Below are 14,065 nucleotides of genomic sequence, written 5' to 3' on the forward strand. Positions count from 1 at the left end.
AAATTGAGTTTCATAATTTATTATGATTTGTCTTATATGTGGTCATCAGTCTTATAAACTGTATTACGAGTTTGGAGAGTTAATTCGATAAACTCAATTTTTTTTATTTTTAATTATTTTTTAAATTTCATTATTTGTCATTATATTGGTTAGAAATTAGGTTTAATGATTTATTTTAATTTACTTTCTATAAGGTTATCTTGGTTTTATAACTCAAGCAATAAATTTGGCTTGTTAACCTAGTCGATTTGAGTTTTTTCTTTTTTTATAATATTTTTTTTTATTTCATCATTTAGCATGGAGTTGATTATGAATTAAGTTTCATGATTTATTTATTTATTTATTTTCTATGAATTTATCTCAATTTTAAAGCTCAAGTCATGTGTTTTGCGGATTGATCCAGGTAGATTCGGGTTATTTTATTATATCTTATTTTTAAATTGATTTTTTTTACTTTTAATCTTCAACACTGAGTTGAATGAAAATTAAGTTTCATGATTTATTTTTTTTTTTAATAGATTATCATAATCTTATAACACAAGTGTGGCAATTAACTCGAGTTGACTTAGATCATTTTATTTTTATTTTTTATGAAGTTATTCTAATCTCATGACATGAATTATAGATTTAATAGGTTAACCTGAATTTTTTTTTTGTTATTTTTATTTTTTTTAATTGTATTTTTTAATATTGAGTTGATTGAGAATTGAATTTTATAATTTATTTTGATTTGTTTTATATAAGATTATCATGATCTCATAAATTAAATTGAGGATTCATTATCTCAACCTGGGCAGCTCAAATCGATTCATTATATTGTTATTTTAATATTAAAAAAAAAGATATTATCTTGAATTTTTATAAATTAAAATATGAGTAATGTCTAGATATTTTTTTATATTAAAAAAATAATTTAACCAAGAGCCTAGCGCAGATCGACTATTTAGTCAACAAATTACATTTCTTTTCAAGGAAAAATTGAAAACAAATTAATAACGCCGCCATTATTTCATTAATCTCTTTCCGATTTGTTTTATATAAAATTATCATGGTCTCACAAATCAACTGTTACCGTAGAAAATTGCTCCCCTTGAATTATTTTTCGTAGCAGATTGCTCCCCACTTTTTTGTAAATTTTCCACCATTATTTTTCCACACGTATTAATTAGTCTTCCATTGTGTTTCTAAGAAACCACTCAATACTTGTCCGTTGTTTCTTTTTCCAATTCCAACTCTCCGGTCCTCCTGTATATCCTTTCTTTATTAAAATAAAATAAAATAAAAATGTATTAGCAATTACAGGCTTTTCCACATGATTTTTTAATTATTATTAAATTAATATTTTTATATTTTTTAAGACAGTAAAATCACATAATTACTTTTCAATACATAAAAAATATATATATATTAAACTTGTGAAATGTTTCAATTATTTTTAAAATAAAATAAATCTTAAGCTAGAGTCCAGGAGCTTTTGGTTATAATTAAATAAAGTGAGGGTTACTTTAGTATTTTAATAAATATTAAATATTATTTAAAAAAGACATTGGGTTGTCTTGGGTTATCCCAATTGTTATTTTTTAATTTATTTATTATTGTTATATTTTTGTATTCATATTATTAAATCATTAGAAATTATTAAATCTAATTTAATCAACTAATTAATTTTTTTTTTTATGATCTTAGCATCTTTTTATATTAAGAAAAAAATAGATCAGCACACTTTACGTATCTAATACAAGCTAAAGCCGATTACTCTCCACAATTGCTTATAAAAATATTGATGGTGGATATTTTTCCATTCCAAGCATAGGTTGTAAACCCGATTCAGTAATTTATCTGGTCTAATAATTAAGTCACAGATTAAATAAGTTGACCTAAATTCACCGGGATAATTTTTTTTATTAAATTTCAACTTCTCGTTAAAGCAAATGCTGCAAAAAGCAACTTTGAGTTTAGGCAACGTAATTAATTTTGCCTGCCATATCCATGAATTGTATAACTGTACCCCATCTACGTTGATGCTATCATTTCTTATACAACACCAAAAAAATATGGTAAGAAATTTTGTAAAAATACCCCAATTAAAGACCCAACAAAAAAACTCAATAAAAAAATCCAATTCCAATTCAAAAACCCAGCAAAACTAATGAAAAGCTTATTGGGTTTCGTGAATGTTTTTTGCTGGCACCCTTATAGACTATATTTGTAAACAAGCAAACCCGAAAACCCATTTCCATAAATTTTCCATGAATCCCAACACCAAAAACACAAAAAAGTAAAGGCACCCTTACATATTGTATTTGTGGACACCTTGAAAAGTTTCAACCTTTTCAGCATGAGAGAAAGAGGATTACTCTCTCAAAACCTTAGCACCTCTCTCTAAAGCTTCAGGATCAAACCCAGCAGTGTTGTTCGTGGGTGACCATTCATGGGTTACCATTCCTAGGAGCTCTATATTACCCGCCGTCGTTGATTGAGGCAAAGTGGATGGTTGAGATTGTACAGAAGAAGAAGACGAAGAAGATTGAGGGGAAGGAGAAGGGTTTGAAGAAGAGAAAGGAGAGAAACTAAAAGGGCCATCAGCAAAAAAAACAAAATTTGATTGAGAAAAAGAAAAGGAGGCTGCTATTGCTGATATTAGCTCTCCATTTTCACTTGTTTTTCCCATTTTTTTCTTTTACTGGGTAGAGAATTAAAATGATAAACAGTGTATAGAGAAACCTTGGGCAAGACAGTTGCCATGGAAGGAGAGGCGAAGAGCAAGACAGTTGCCAACGAAAATAAGGTTGGGTATCATCTGGGTTTACTCGGGTTGACCGGGTTCTGGAGGGTTGACCGGGTTTCATCGGGCCAAATCCCAGGCTGTTTTTTACTTAGACCTGGCCCGGACTCAGGACCGGGTCAGCCGGGTTCCAAGTTGACCCACCAGGATAGGTCGGGTTTTAAAATTACGATTCCGAGCAGTAATTTCTTATCACCATCAAAATCAATAGCGCTTGACCCTTTTAAGTTTTGCTTTGGTCGATTTTTTTTAACCTGTCTTTCGGTTGTTGGCTTGTTGCCGCTTCCCCCTTTGTGTATGTGAAGCAGGCTTCGGTTTATTTATTTATTTAAATAAAACAAATAAAAAAAATGCACATGTTCCTCTCTCTTCTCCACCTTTTATTTTATTTTGTTTTTGAATTATTTCTTACTTCTCAAAATCTATAGTTCAAATTAATTAACATTTTTATGTAAAAGTAAGAAGATGACTTGGAATTATGCAATATCTAAAAATGCAATTTTGAGATAAAAAGAGCTATTAGTTTCTCCTGTCCTCTCTCTCACGGACACATTTTCTTTATGCATACAAAACAGGCTCAAAATAATACTACAAACTGAAGGGAATAGGTCCCGGATCGATACACGCCAAGTTAGTTTAATAACATTGACGTTTAATTAAGGGTAAAGTCTAGAATATACAGCCAGCCATAAGTGGAATAGTTCGTGCGTTGGTTCCTGAGTCTTCTCTATGAACATGCCCACAGCCACCCTCGCGTTGCTGGGGACGAAAGAGTCTCTCTCTACGTCTTTACCCCACACATTACTCCCATGAAGACTTTAGAAATTTGGTAGGGACAAGACAGTAGTAAACAGGTGCTAATATATATATGCACTTCGATATACAAAAATAAAAGCTCCGACTAAAGGAGCAATGTACAGAGGGGTTTTTTTCATCTGAAACCTGAAAGTTTCTATTTCTGCTGTTGCCTTCCTCATGAGCTCCCACATGGATTCCCATCTCTTGAAAGATTCTACCAACTACGTGCAAGTGTTGCTTCCCACAATATACTTTTTTCCTGTTCATTTTGCTGAAGAGCGTCTCACTACGGACTTATTTGTTTGGGGGGGGGGGGGGGGGGGTAATTTTCTCTTAAAAAGTTGTTTTCATGGAAAATAAATTTTATTTTTTAATATTTAAAGTGTTATGGAAAATAAATTGAAAAATATTTTTTTAATATTTAATTATACCATAAAAAATAACAAAAAAATAAATTATTAATATTTTATTTTAAAATTTTTTATTAAAATGATGAAGATCAAATTTAATAAATAAAAAAATTAAAGAAAGATGAAATCAAAGCAAAAAAAAATTAATTTTATAGATTATTTCAAATAATATAAATATTAATAAAAAATAGGGATTAAATCTGATAAAGAAAAAAATTTAATTAAAAAAGGGTAAAAAAAAAGAAAAAAATAAGAATTGAAATTGATATAAAAATCAAATCAAATTAAATTTTAAAGGATAAAATTGAAAATAAAAATATTTAAAATAAAATATATAGCAATAACAAAATTGAAGTAGATTTTATTTTTATAATTGAAAATTTAGAAAATCTATAAAAAAAAAATCTTAAAAGTCACTTGTTCTTTGGTAAATATAGGGTTAAAGTTCCTTTTGTTTTCTTGATTTCAAGATAAAAAAATATGAATCCCTCTTATTTAGAAAGATATTGGATTGATTAAGTTTTGCATAAATGTAATGAGATTTAAACAGTATTATTAATTATAATGAAAATAATAGATTATATGATATTGAATAAATGTACTTTTTTAACCTAAATTTTATAGGTAGAAAACACTTACTCTATCTTATTTTTAACACCATAAACAAAATGTTAAGCTAGTTTTTTTTTTTTTTTTTGAGAAAGTTATAGTAAATATAATAAAGGATACGCAGACTTGGGCCAAAAACAGGTGGAAACACCATAGCCAGAAATTTATTTTGAATATAGTAAAGGTATAGGAACTTTGACATGTCCTTGATCAATTATTTATTTTTGCACCCAAACGAGTATTACAACACAATATTTGTAATTAAAGATATTGTTGGTGGAGCCCATTCCATTTCGAGCATTAATTTCCTATTGCCGTCAGTCAAAGTCAATAGCGCTTGACCAATCAAGTTTTGCTCTGGTCAAGAGTTTTTTTCGCCTTGTCTTCCGGCTTCGGAGTTTTTTTTTTAAAAAAAGAAAAAAAGAAAAAAAAGAGGTATTTTAAACAATAAGAAAAAATATATTTTCTTAAATCTAAGAATTTAAACCCAAGTGTTTTCAATTTATGATGAATAAATATAGAAATTTAGATATTTACAAACTCTATTAAATAAAAAATTTCATTTAATACTGATATTAGCTGATATTATTCTAAACTCGCTCCAAACTAAATTTCTGCCTAGTTTTTCTTACTTAGCATTGTTTCCCTGCCTCCTCCTTCTTGCCCATTTCTGCACCTTAAGCAACGCAGCTACTGTCGAATTCCGAAACGAATGCCCTTTCACTGTTTGGGCAGCGGCTGTTCCCGGTGGCGGCCAAAGACTCGACCCAGGCCAATCATGGACCATCACAGCACAAATATGTATGTTCATCTTTCTCTCCATCATTTATTTTTAATTATTTTTGACTTTTCAAAATCTATAGTTCAAATTAATAAACATTTTCATTTAAAAGTAATAACATGACTTAAAATTATAGAATATCTAAAAGTATAATTTTGAAAAAAAGGATTTATAATTTTTTCTTGTACTCTCTCCTTCTCTTACACCCACGGAGTTTCTTGAAGGATACAAAATAATCCTCGAAGCTTGCTTGGAACGCGGCTAGTTGCATATTAATTTTTTTTATTTAATTTTTTAAATTATTTTAATTTATTGACATTAAAAATAAAAAATATTATTTAAATAATATTTTAAACAAAATAAAATACTTTATAAAACAATTATTACTACAATAACAAACAATCTTTCAAATAATTGTTTTTCTATAGAGGGATCTATTATATGTTATTTATAGAGGGACATGGCCAAACACTAGTTTCAATCTCATCCCACTGTCTTGTAAACCAATGCAAATGTTGAAAGCTTTGACTTGAGAGTTTGATTTTTCCTGCTTTCCAGAACAGTTTGGGTTTTCTTTCCTGGTAGTTATTATCCTTTAGTTTTTATTTTTTCTTACATTGCTCTTGATCCAACGGCACTAGCAAACTGTGACACTGGCTGAATATGCCTATAAAAGCACTCCTAAGCCCTCACAAATAATCACAAACACACCAGCTTTCTCAATCCATATTTCTTCACTACGAGTCGTTTTTCTTGCTTGTCGTTATTTCCCTGCTTCCTTCTTTTTGCCCATTTCTTCACATTAAGCAACGCAGCTACTTTTGAAATCCGAAACCAATGCGCTTACACTGTCTGGGCCGCGGCTGTTCCCGGTGGTGGCCGAAGACTCGACCCAGGCCAATCATGGACCATCACCGCGAATGCCGGAACAACACAAGCCCGTATTTGGGGACGGACCAACTGCAATTTTGATGGGGCCGGGCGAGGGAAGTGCGAGACAGGTGATTGCAATGGGGTCTTGCAATGCCAAGCCTTCGGGCAACCCCCAAACACACTGGCTGAATATGCCTTGAACCAATTCAACAGCTTGGATTTCTATGACATATCTCTTGTTGATCGGTTTAATGTTCCTATGGCCTTCAGTCCAGTATCAGGCAACTGCCGCGGAATTAGGTGCGCAGGTGATATCAATGGACAGTGCCCAGATGTGCTCAAGGCCCCCGGAGGGTGCAACAATCCTTGCACTGTCTTCAAGACAGATCAATACGGTTGCAATTCTGGCAGCTGTGGCCCAACAGATTACTCTAGGTTTTTCAAGCAGAGGTGCCCTGACGCTTATAGTTATCCTAAAGATGACCAAACAAGCACCTTCACCTGTCCCGGTGGAACTGATTACAGGGTTGTATTCTGCCCTTGAAGCAGTTTAAAGCCAGGAATTTAGTGGTGTAAAATGATAATAGGGACCATTGCTCGATTCAACTCTGACGTTGTGAAATGCTGCCAAGGTCACATGCTTTATTATGATAAAATTTTCTACAATATTAACAGTGGCAAGACCCTTTATTTGCTCTAGCTGTTAAATACCCAAACAAAGTGCGTTTCATCCTTTCATGAGCATATCCAGCCCAGAAGCATTTTCTTCTTTTTTAACCACAGGAAACTACAAAATACAACTATGCTGCAAGCAATTACCTAAAATAAAACGATTTAAGTACTGCTCATGTTTGTTAGCTTCTTCCAACACGGTAATCCATTTTCCTTTTATATTAATCATCTGTCTTTTGTTGACAAAACCATTCTTTCCTTCTTTGTTTAATCTTTGTTAAAATCTGTTGCTTCTAAGCACTTCACAAGAGGTAATCCTAAAGCATTATCAGATCAGCAAGGCATGCAATAGCACAGGTCAACAGAAAATACCGAAGGAGAGGTAAATTAAAATTGTAATATATAAATACATAACTGATAATGAGGGGGATCAATAGACAATTTCCCCCCTTTCATTTTCTTTTTTGGATAATTCGTACCAGTGACCTTGTTCGTGACTAAACTGGGAAAGTCACCTCCATCTTCAAGCAGAAGCACCACCTTAAAACTAAAATTTAAATGTTCTTGATCTCCTGGTTGAAGCAGTACGCAGGAGCTTGAGTCACTGAATCATCCAAAAGCACTGCGCCTACGTCAAAAGTTATCACATGAGTGGAAATACCTGCAAATATATTCAGGTTGTGGTCAAATATTACTAAACAAAATACCTGCAAATATGTTCAGGTTGTGGTCAAATATTACTAAACAGCAAACTACAAGGAATAACCATAATCAAATGAACATGAAGCACTGCAGCTTCAAATTAATAATAGAAATCATAAGCGATATCATACCATCGTTAAAATCTCATCTGACAGGCCTCTTCGTATAAACATTCTCATAGTACCACATAGTGTCGATCTTCTCCCATGCATTGCGTAGATACCCATCAGTGACAGCAGTCCCTAGATATTCGGCTCCATCAAGAAAATCAGGCTAGGAATACCGACAACTATGAGGTTATTTTAATTTTGAGTTATTAATCTAATTTAAAAAATTAATTCAATTAATTCAATTTTTTTTATTAATTTTTTTCTTCATACTGGATTTTTTTATTTTTTTAAATTAATATATTTAATTATCATATTTTTATGATATAACCTTGCAGTTAGATCCATATCCAAAACTCTCAAGTCTAGTGTTACAGTCAGGGTTGCTTAAACTTGAGTCACGCAAGTTTAATATTATTATTAATATTATAAATATAATTTGAGTTAGACTTAAAGCTTTTGGGTATATTTTTATAGAAAAACCTAATACTTTAAGATTATAGTTGTTTTTATATTTTTTATGCAAGAAAAAAAATTAACTCACGGCTCACGACTTTGTTCTTTTTTTTTCTTTTTTTTTAAGTCTTTTACTGTAGACTTATAGTGTAGTTCAAAGTAAAAAGCCGATGCTTTTAATTTTTTTTTGGTTTTTTAATTAATTATTTTTAATTTACTTTCTTAATATTATTATTTTTTCTATTTAGTTATTAGAATCTTATGACACGGACTCTAGATTTAACAAGTTAACCCAGTTAATTCATATTTTTTTCTATTTTTCATTAGTTTTTTTCTTCGTGTGGGTTTTTTTCTCTTCGCTTTTTTCTTTTTAATTATTTTTTTCAATTTAGTTCATTAATATTAAATATTTTTTCTATTTAGTTATTATACTTTCATGACACGGATTTTAAATTTGACGGGTTAATCTTATTTGGAGGGTTAATCTAGTTGATTTTGATTTTTTTTCTTCATTAGTTTTTTTTTCTAATTTCATCTTTTAATATTGTATGTAGTCTATAATAAAAAGACTAATGCCTTTAATTTTTTTTTTTTTATGCCTTTCACTATAGACTGTATAGTGAAGTTCACGGTGAAAAGGCTAATGCCTTTTTTTTTTCTTTTTAATTATTTTTTTTTTCTATTTAGTTATCAAACTTTCATGACATGAATCTTAGGCTTGACAGCTTAACGCAATTAATTTAGATTTTCTTCCTTTTTCTTCATTAGTTTTTTTCTTCTTATAGTTTTTTTCTTTTTAATTAATTTTTTTTAATTTAGTTCATTAATATTAAATTTTTTCTATTTAGTTATCAATTGATTCATTTAGTTTTTTTTTCCCATTTTTATGACTTTGATCGTGAATTGCACAGTACAGTTTATAGTGAAAAGTCTGATACTTTTTGTTTGTTTTTGTTTTTTTAATTTTTTTTATGCCTTTGATTGTACACTGCACAATATAGTTCACATTGAAAAGACTGATGCTTTTTATTTGTTTTTGTTTTTTTGTTTTTAATTATTTTTTTGTTTAATTCAGTTTGTTAATATCACATTTTTTTCTATTTAGTTATTAAAACTTCTATAACACGAATCTTACAAATCTCCTAATAGTTTTTTTCTCAATTAAGCTCCTAAAGTGTGGCGTCTCTTGCAGATTGGTCCCTAGATGTGAATTTTATCAATTTAACCCCTAATTTTATTTATTAATCTCTTTTCCTATTTAATAACTCATTCCAGTTAGGAGTTAGGACAAGTCCACTGTTACTGTAGAAAATTGCTCCCCTTGAATTATTTTTCCACACGTATTAATTAGTCTTCCATTGTGTTTCTAAGAAACCACTCAATACTTGTCCGTTGTTTCTTTTTCCAATTCCAACTCTCCGGTCCTCCTGTATATCCTTTCTTTATTAAAATAAAATAAAAATGTATTAGCAATCATCACGGATAATGGTCTTTTCCACATGATTTTTTAATTATTATTAAATTGATTTGGATAATGGTCTTTCGGTTGTTGGCTTGCTGCCGCTTTCCTTTGTATATGCGAGGCAGGCTTCGGTTTTGTTTTGAAAAAATAAATCAAATAATAAAAATCTAAAAAACTATATTTTCTTGAATTTAAGAATTCAAATGGAATTTATGATGATAAAATGGGTAAATTTAGGTATTTAGAAGCTCCATTAAATAAGGATTTTCATTTTAAATAAAAAATGCACATGTTCCTCTCTCTTCTCCATCGTTTATTTTATTTTCTTTTTAAATTATTTCTTACTTCTCAAAATCTATATTTCAAATTAATTAACATTTTTATGGAAAAGTAAGAAGATGGCTTAGAATTATAAAATATCTTAAAATGCAATTTTGAAAGAAAAAAAAAGAAAAGAGTTATTAGTTTCTCCTGTCCTCTTTCTCTCACCGATACATTTTCTGTATGGATATGAATTGGGCTGAAAATAATACTCTACAAGCTAAAGGGACGAGGTCCTGGATCGATACACACCAAGTTTAATAACATAGATGTATAATTAAGGGTAAATTCTAGAATATACAGCCATCCATAAGCGAAATGTCCTTGAAAGAATATAAAAATAGGAAAGATACTGATAAAAACTTATTTATTTTTATATTTTAATTTTTTTAAAAAAAAATTAATTTTTTATTTTCAATTAATATTTTTTAACATTTTCAATTATCTTAATAATTTTATTTTAAAAATAAAAAATATTATTTTAATATATTTTTAAATAATAAAATAACTTTCAAACGTAATTATTATTATATTTTTATACATCTTTTTATTATTGCTGTTCAAATAGTTTTTTATGTTAAAATTTATATTAATAATATTTTTTTATTTTTTAAAAATTATTTTTGACATCAACATATTAAAATAATTTAAAAATATTAAAAATATATTAATTTAAAATTAATAAAAAATTCAATTTTTTTTTAAAATATTTTTAAAATATAAAAAAACTAAAACATCCAGAAGTGCTGTTAGCATTGATGGCGCTCTGACAACCAACTGTAGTTAAAGAGGAACCCACCCGTGTAGAAAAAATTGTTCGCAGGCTCTTCGAACGAGAGTCATGACTTCGTGCGTTGTTTCCTGAGTCTTCTCTATGAACATATATATATATATAAAAGCTCCGGTTAAAGGAGCAATGTATTTAACCTGAAAGTTTATATATATATATATAAAAGCTCCGGTTAAAGGAGCAATGTATTTAACCTGAAAGTTTATATATATATATATAAAAGCTCCGGTTAAAGGAGCAATGTATTTAACCTGAAAGTTTATATATATATATATAAAAGCTCCGGTTGAAGGAGCAATGTACGGAGGGTTTTTTTACCTGAAAGTTTCTATTTCTGCTGTTGCCTTCCTCATGAGCTCCCATGGATTCCCATTTCTTGAAAGATTCTACCAACTACGTGCAATATTGTGTTGTTTCCCACAATATACTATTTTCCTGTGTCTCACTAAGGTGCTGTCTTTGAGCCTTATTTGTTCGTGCGAAAATCATTTTCTTTATAAAAGTTGTTTTTTATGGAAAATAAGCTTTATTTTTAAATGCAATCACGTTAGTTGATGCCCCTACTTTCCATGAAGACTCCCATCAAGATAAGAAATATAAATCCCTTTTATTTAGAAAAATCTTGGATTAATTAAGTGTTTTTTTTATATGAAAGGTCCTTAAATATAAAAAAATTTAAATAATACTAGCATGAATTATCATGTATGAAAGTTGCATAGATATGCAAGGAGATTTCAATAATAATAATATTTGGCTCGTGGGATTAATTGTGATGTGCGTAAACTGCTCCGAACACCCACATTAATCTAAAAAAAAATAATAATAATATTTGTATGAATTATCGTTAACTTTAATCCTTCAAGGTTAATCTGCCTCACTTCTCATCTCTACGCACGCCTACCAAAAAAATAAGTGACTGTTAGAATTTTTTTTATATAAATTTTTTTCTATTTTTTGTGTTTTTTTATTATTAAAAAATTGATCAAATAAAATATATTTTTCAATCAAAAAAATCAGTTTAATTTTTAAAAATATTTTTTTATTTTAAATAAAAAATAATTTTTAGAAAGTGTAAATTTTTTAAAAATATCTTATTATTTATTAATTATATAAAAAATTTTAATCTTTTCAATTTATTTAAAATCGATATATAAGCATGTAACTCAAATGATTATATATATATGATTTATACAAGCTAGGGTCCACTCTCCAGGACACAAGAATTAAAGATGGTGTTTGTGGATACCAGTCCATTTCGAGCATTAATGTCCTAGTGCCGTCAGTCAAAGTCAATAGCGACGGACCTTGCAAGTTTCGCTGTAGTAAATACCATTAAAGTTATCATGTTCGAGGGAGTTTCTATGGTTATAATTTAAAAAATATAGTTATATAAGGTTAGTTGGATTTAGATATATATTTATTAAAAATTAAAGAGGTTTATGTGCAGAAAAGTTAATGTATAAAATATTTAGTAGTTGTGTTGGGTTATTTTTTAAAATATGTTTTACTTGAAAAAGATTTAAAATATTATATTTTTATTTAAAAAAATTATTTTTGATATCAACATATTAAAATGATTTAAAAATACTAAAAAATAAATTAATTTGAAGCAAAAACAATTATCAAAATTTTTCAAAAACTTTTTTAAAATATAAAAATAAATAATATTTTATGAAACTTAGTTAAAAAAAATATAAAAACTACTTCATGAAAATTACATTTCAAACTTAATTTTTTAGTAGGTTTCACAATAAAAAACATTACTGTATTTTTTGAACCGCAAATACAAAAACAGATGCAAAACAAACGCATCATTGTTTTGTGACTTCGGGTTTTTTTAAAAAAAAAAAGAAAAAAAAAGCTATTTTAAACACTAATAAAAAATATATTTTTTTAAATCTAAGAATTCAAATCCAAGTGTTTTTCAATTTATGATGAAGGAATAGATAAATTTAGGAATTTAAAAACTCTATTAAATAAGAATTTTCATTTAATACCGATCTAAGATAATATTATTACTAAACGCTCTCCAAACTAAATTCTATGGATGTTTATCTCTTTTCTTCACCATTTATGTTCTTTTATTTTTAATTATTTTTTACTTTTCAAAATTTATAGCTCAAATTAATTAATATTTTTATTTAAAAGTAAGATGACTCATGGATATCTAAAAATACAATTTTAAAAAAAGAAACTTATAAATTTTTTTCTAGTATTCTCTCTCCCTCTCTTACGCCCACAAAGTTTATTGAAGGATGCAAAATATACTCATGGCTGGTTTGGAGTTCTCAAAAAGTTTTAATTTGTTTTGTTTAAAATTATTTTTTTTATATTTTTAAATTATTTTGATGTGATAAAATTAAAAATAAAGTTTTTTTAAATAAAAAATTATTTAATATATTTTTAAATAAATTAAAAACTTTAAAAAATAACTATTACTATAGTAACAAAAACTCTCCCAAATAATAGTTTTTTATAGGAGGATCTAATGTGTTTTACGTCATCTAGAATACATGATTTATAGAGGGACATGGCCAAACACTAGTTTCAATCTCATCCCACAGTCTTGTAAACCAATGCAAATGTTGAAAGCTTTGACTTGAGAGTTTGATTTTTCCTGCTTTCCAGAACAGTTTGATTTTTCTTCCTTGGTAGATATTATCCTTTAGTTTTTTTTTCAAAAAAGTTTTCTTACATTGCTCTTGATCCAACGGCACTAGCAAACTGTGACACTGGCTGAATATGCCTATAAAAGCAGTCCTAAGCCCTCGCAAATAATCACAACACACCAGCATTCTCAATCCCTATTTCTTCAGTATGAGTCGTTTCTCTTACTTAGCATTGTTTCCCTGCTTCCTTCTTTTTGCCCATTTCTTCACCTTAAGCAACGCAGCTACTTTCGAAATCCGAAACCAATGCCCTTACACTGTCTGGGCCGCGGCAGTTCCCGGTGGTGGCCGAAGACTCGACCGAGGCCAATCATGGACCATCACCGCGAAAGCCGGAACAACACAAGCCCGTATTTGGGGACGGACCAAGTGCAATTTCGATGGGGCCGGGCGAGGGACGTGTGAGACAGGTGATTGCAATGGGCTCTTGCAATGCCAAGCCTTCGGGAAACCCCCTAACACACTGGCTGAATATGCCTTGAACCAATACAACAACTTGGATTTCTTCGACATATCTCTTGTTGATGGGTTTAATGTTCCTATGGACTTCAGTCCAGTATCAGGCAGCTGCCGCGGAATTAGGTGCGCAGCTGATATCAATGGACAGTGCCCAGGTCCGCTCAGGACCAG

The 14,065-nt window shown here is 29.4% G+C and overlaps 2 protein-coding genes and 1 long non-coding RNA gene across 3 annotated transcripts; 2 read left to right on the plus strand and 1 right to left on the minus strand.

Moving 5' to 3' along the window:
• Positions 1 to 2,743: 2,743 nt before the first annotated feature.
• On the plus strand, positions 2,744 to 6,955 carry LOC105121333 (protein P21-like). The gene is made up of 2 exons (XM_011019921.1): positions 2,744 to 2,804; positions 6,070 to 6,955. The coding sequence occupies exons 1-2, from the start codon at positions 2,744 to 2,746 to the stop codon at positions 6,798 to 6,800; spliced, it is 792 nt and encodes a 263-aa protein (XP_011018223.1). The 3' UTR covers positions 6,801 to 6,955.
• Positions 6,956 to 7,261: 306 nt separating this feature from the next.
• Positions 7,262 to 7,918, minus strand: LOC105121280 (uncharacterized). The gene is made up of 2 exons (XR_841529.1): positions 7,762 to 7,918; positions 7,262 to 7,589 (listed from the first exon to the last, which is right to left on the minus strand). It is a non-coding gene; the product is annotated as an uncharacterized LOC105121280 (long non-coding RNA).
• Positions 7,919 to 13,532: 5,614 nt separating this feature from the next.
• LOC105121334 (thaumatin-like protein) lies at positions 13,533 to 14,060 on the plus strand (the record flags this gene model as incomplete). The annotated part of the gene is made up of 1 exon (XM_011019922.1): positions 13,533 to 14,060. A coding segment is annotated over exon 1 (477 nt), but the record flags the coding sequence as incomplete, so codon positions are not given.
• Positions 14,061 to 14,065: the final 5 nt, after the last annotated feature.

This window comes from Populus euphratica, unplaced genomic scaffold (genome assembly GCF_000495115.2).
Source record: "Populus euphratica unplaced genomic scaffold, PopEup_1.0 scaffold31.1, whole genome shotgun sequence".
In the NCBI taxonomy this organism is placed as follows: Eukaryota; Viridiplantae; Streptophyta; class Magnoliopsida; order Malpighiales; family Salicaceae; genus Populus; species Populus euphratica.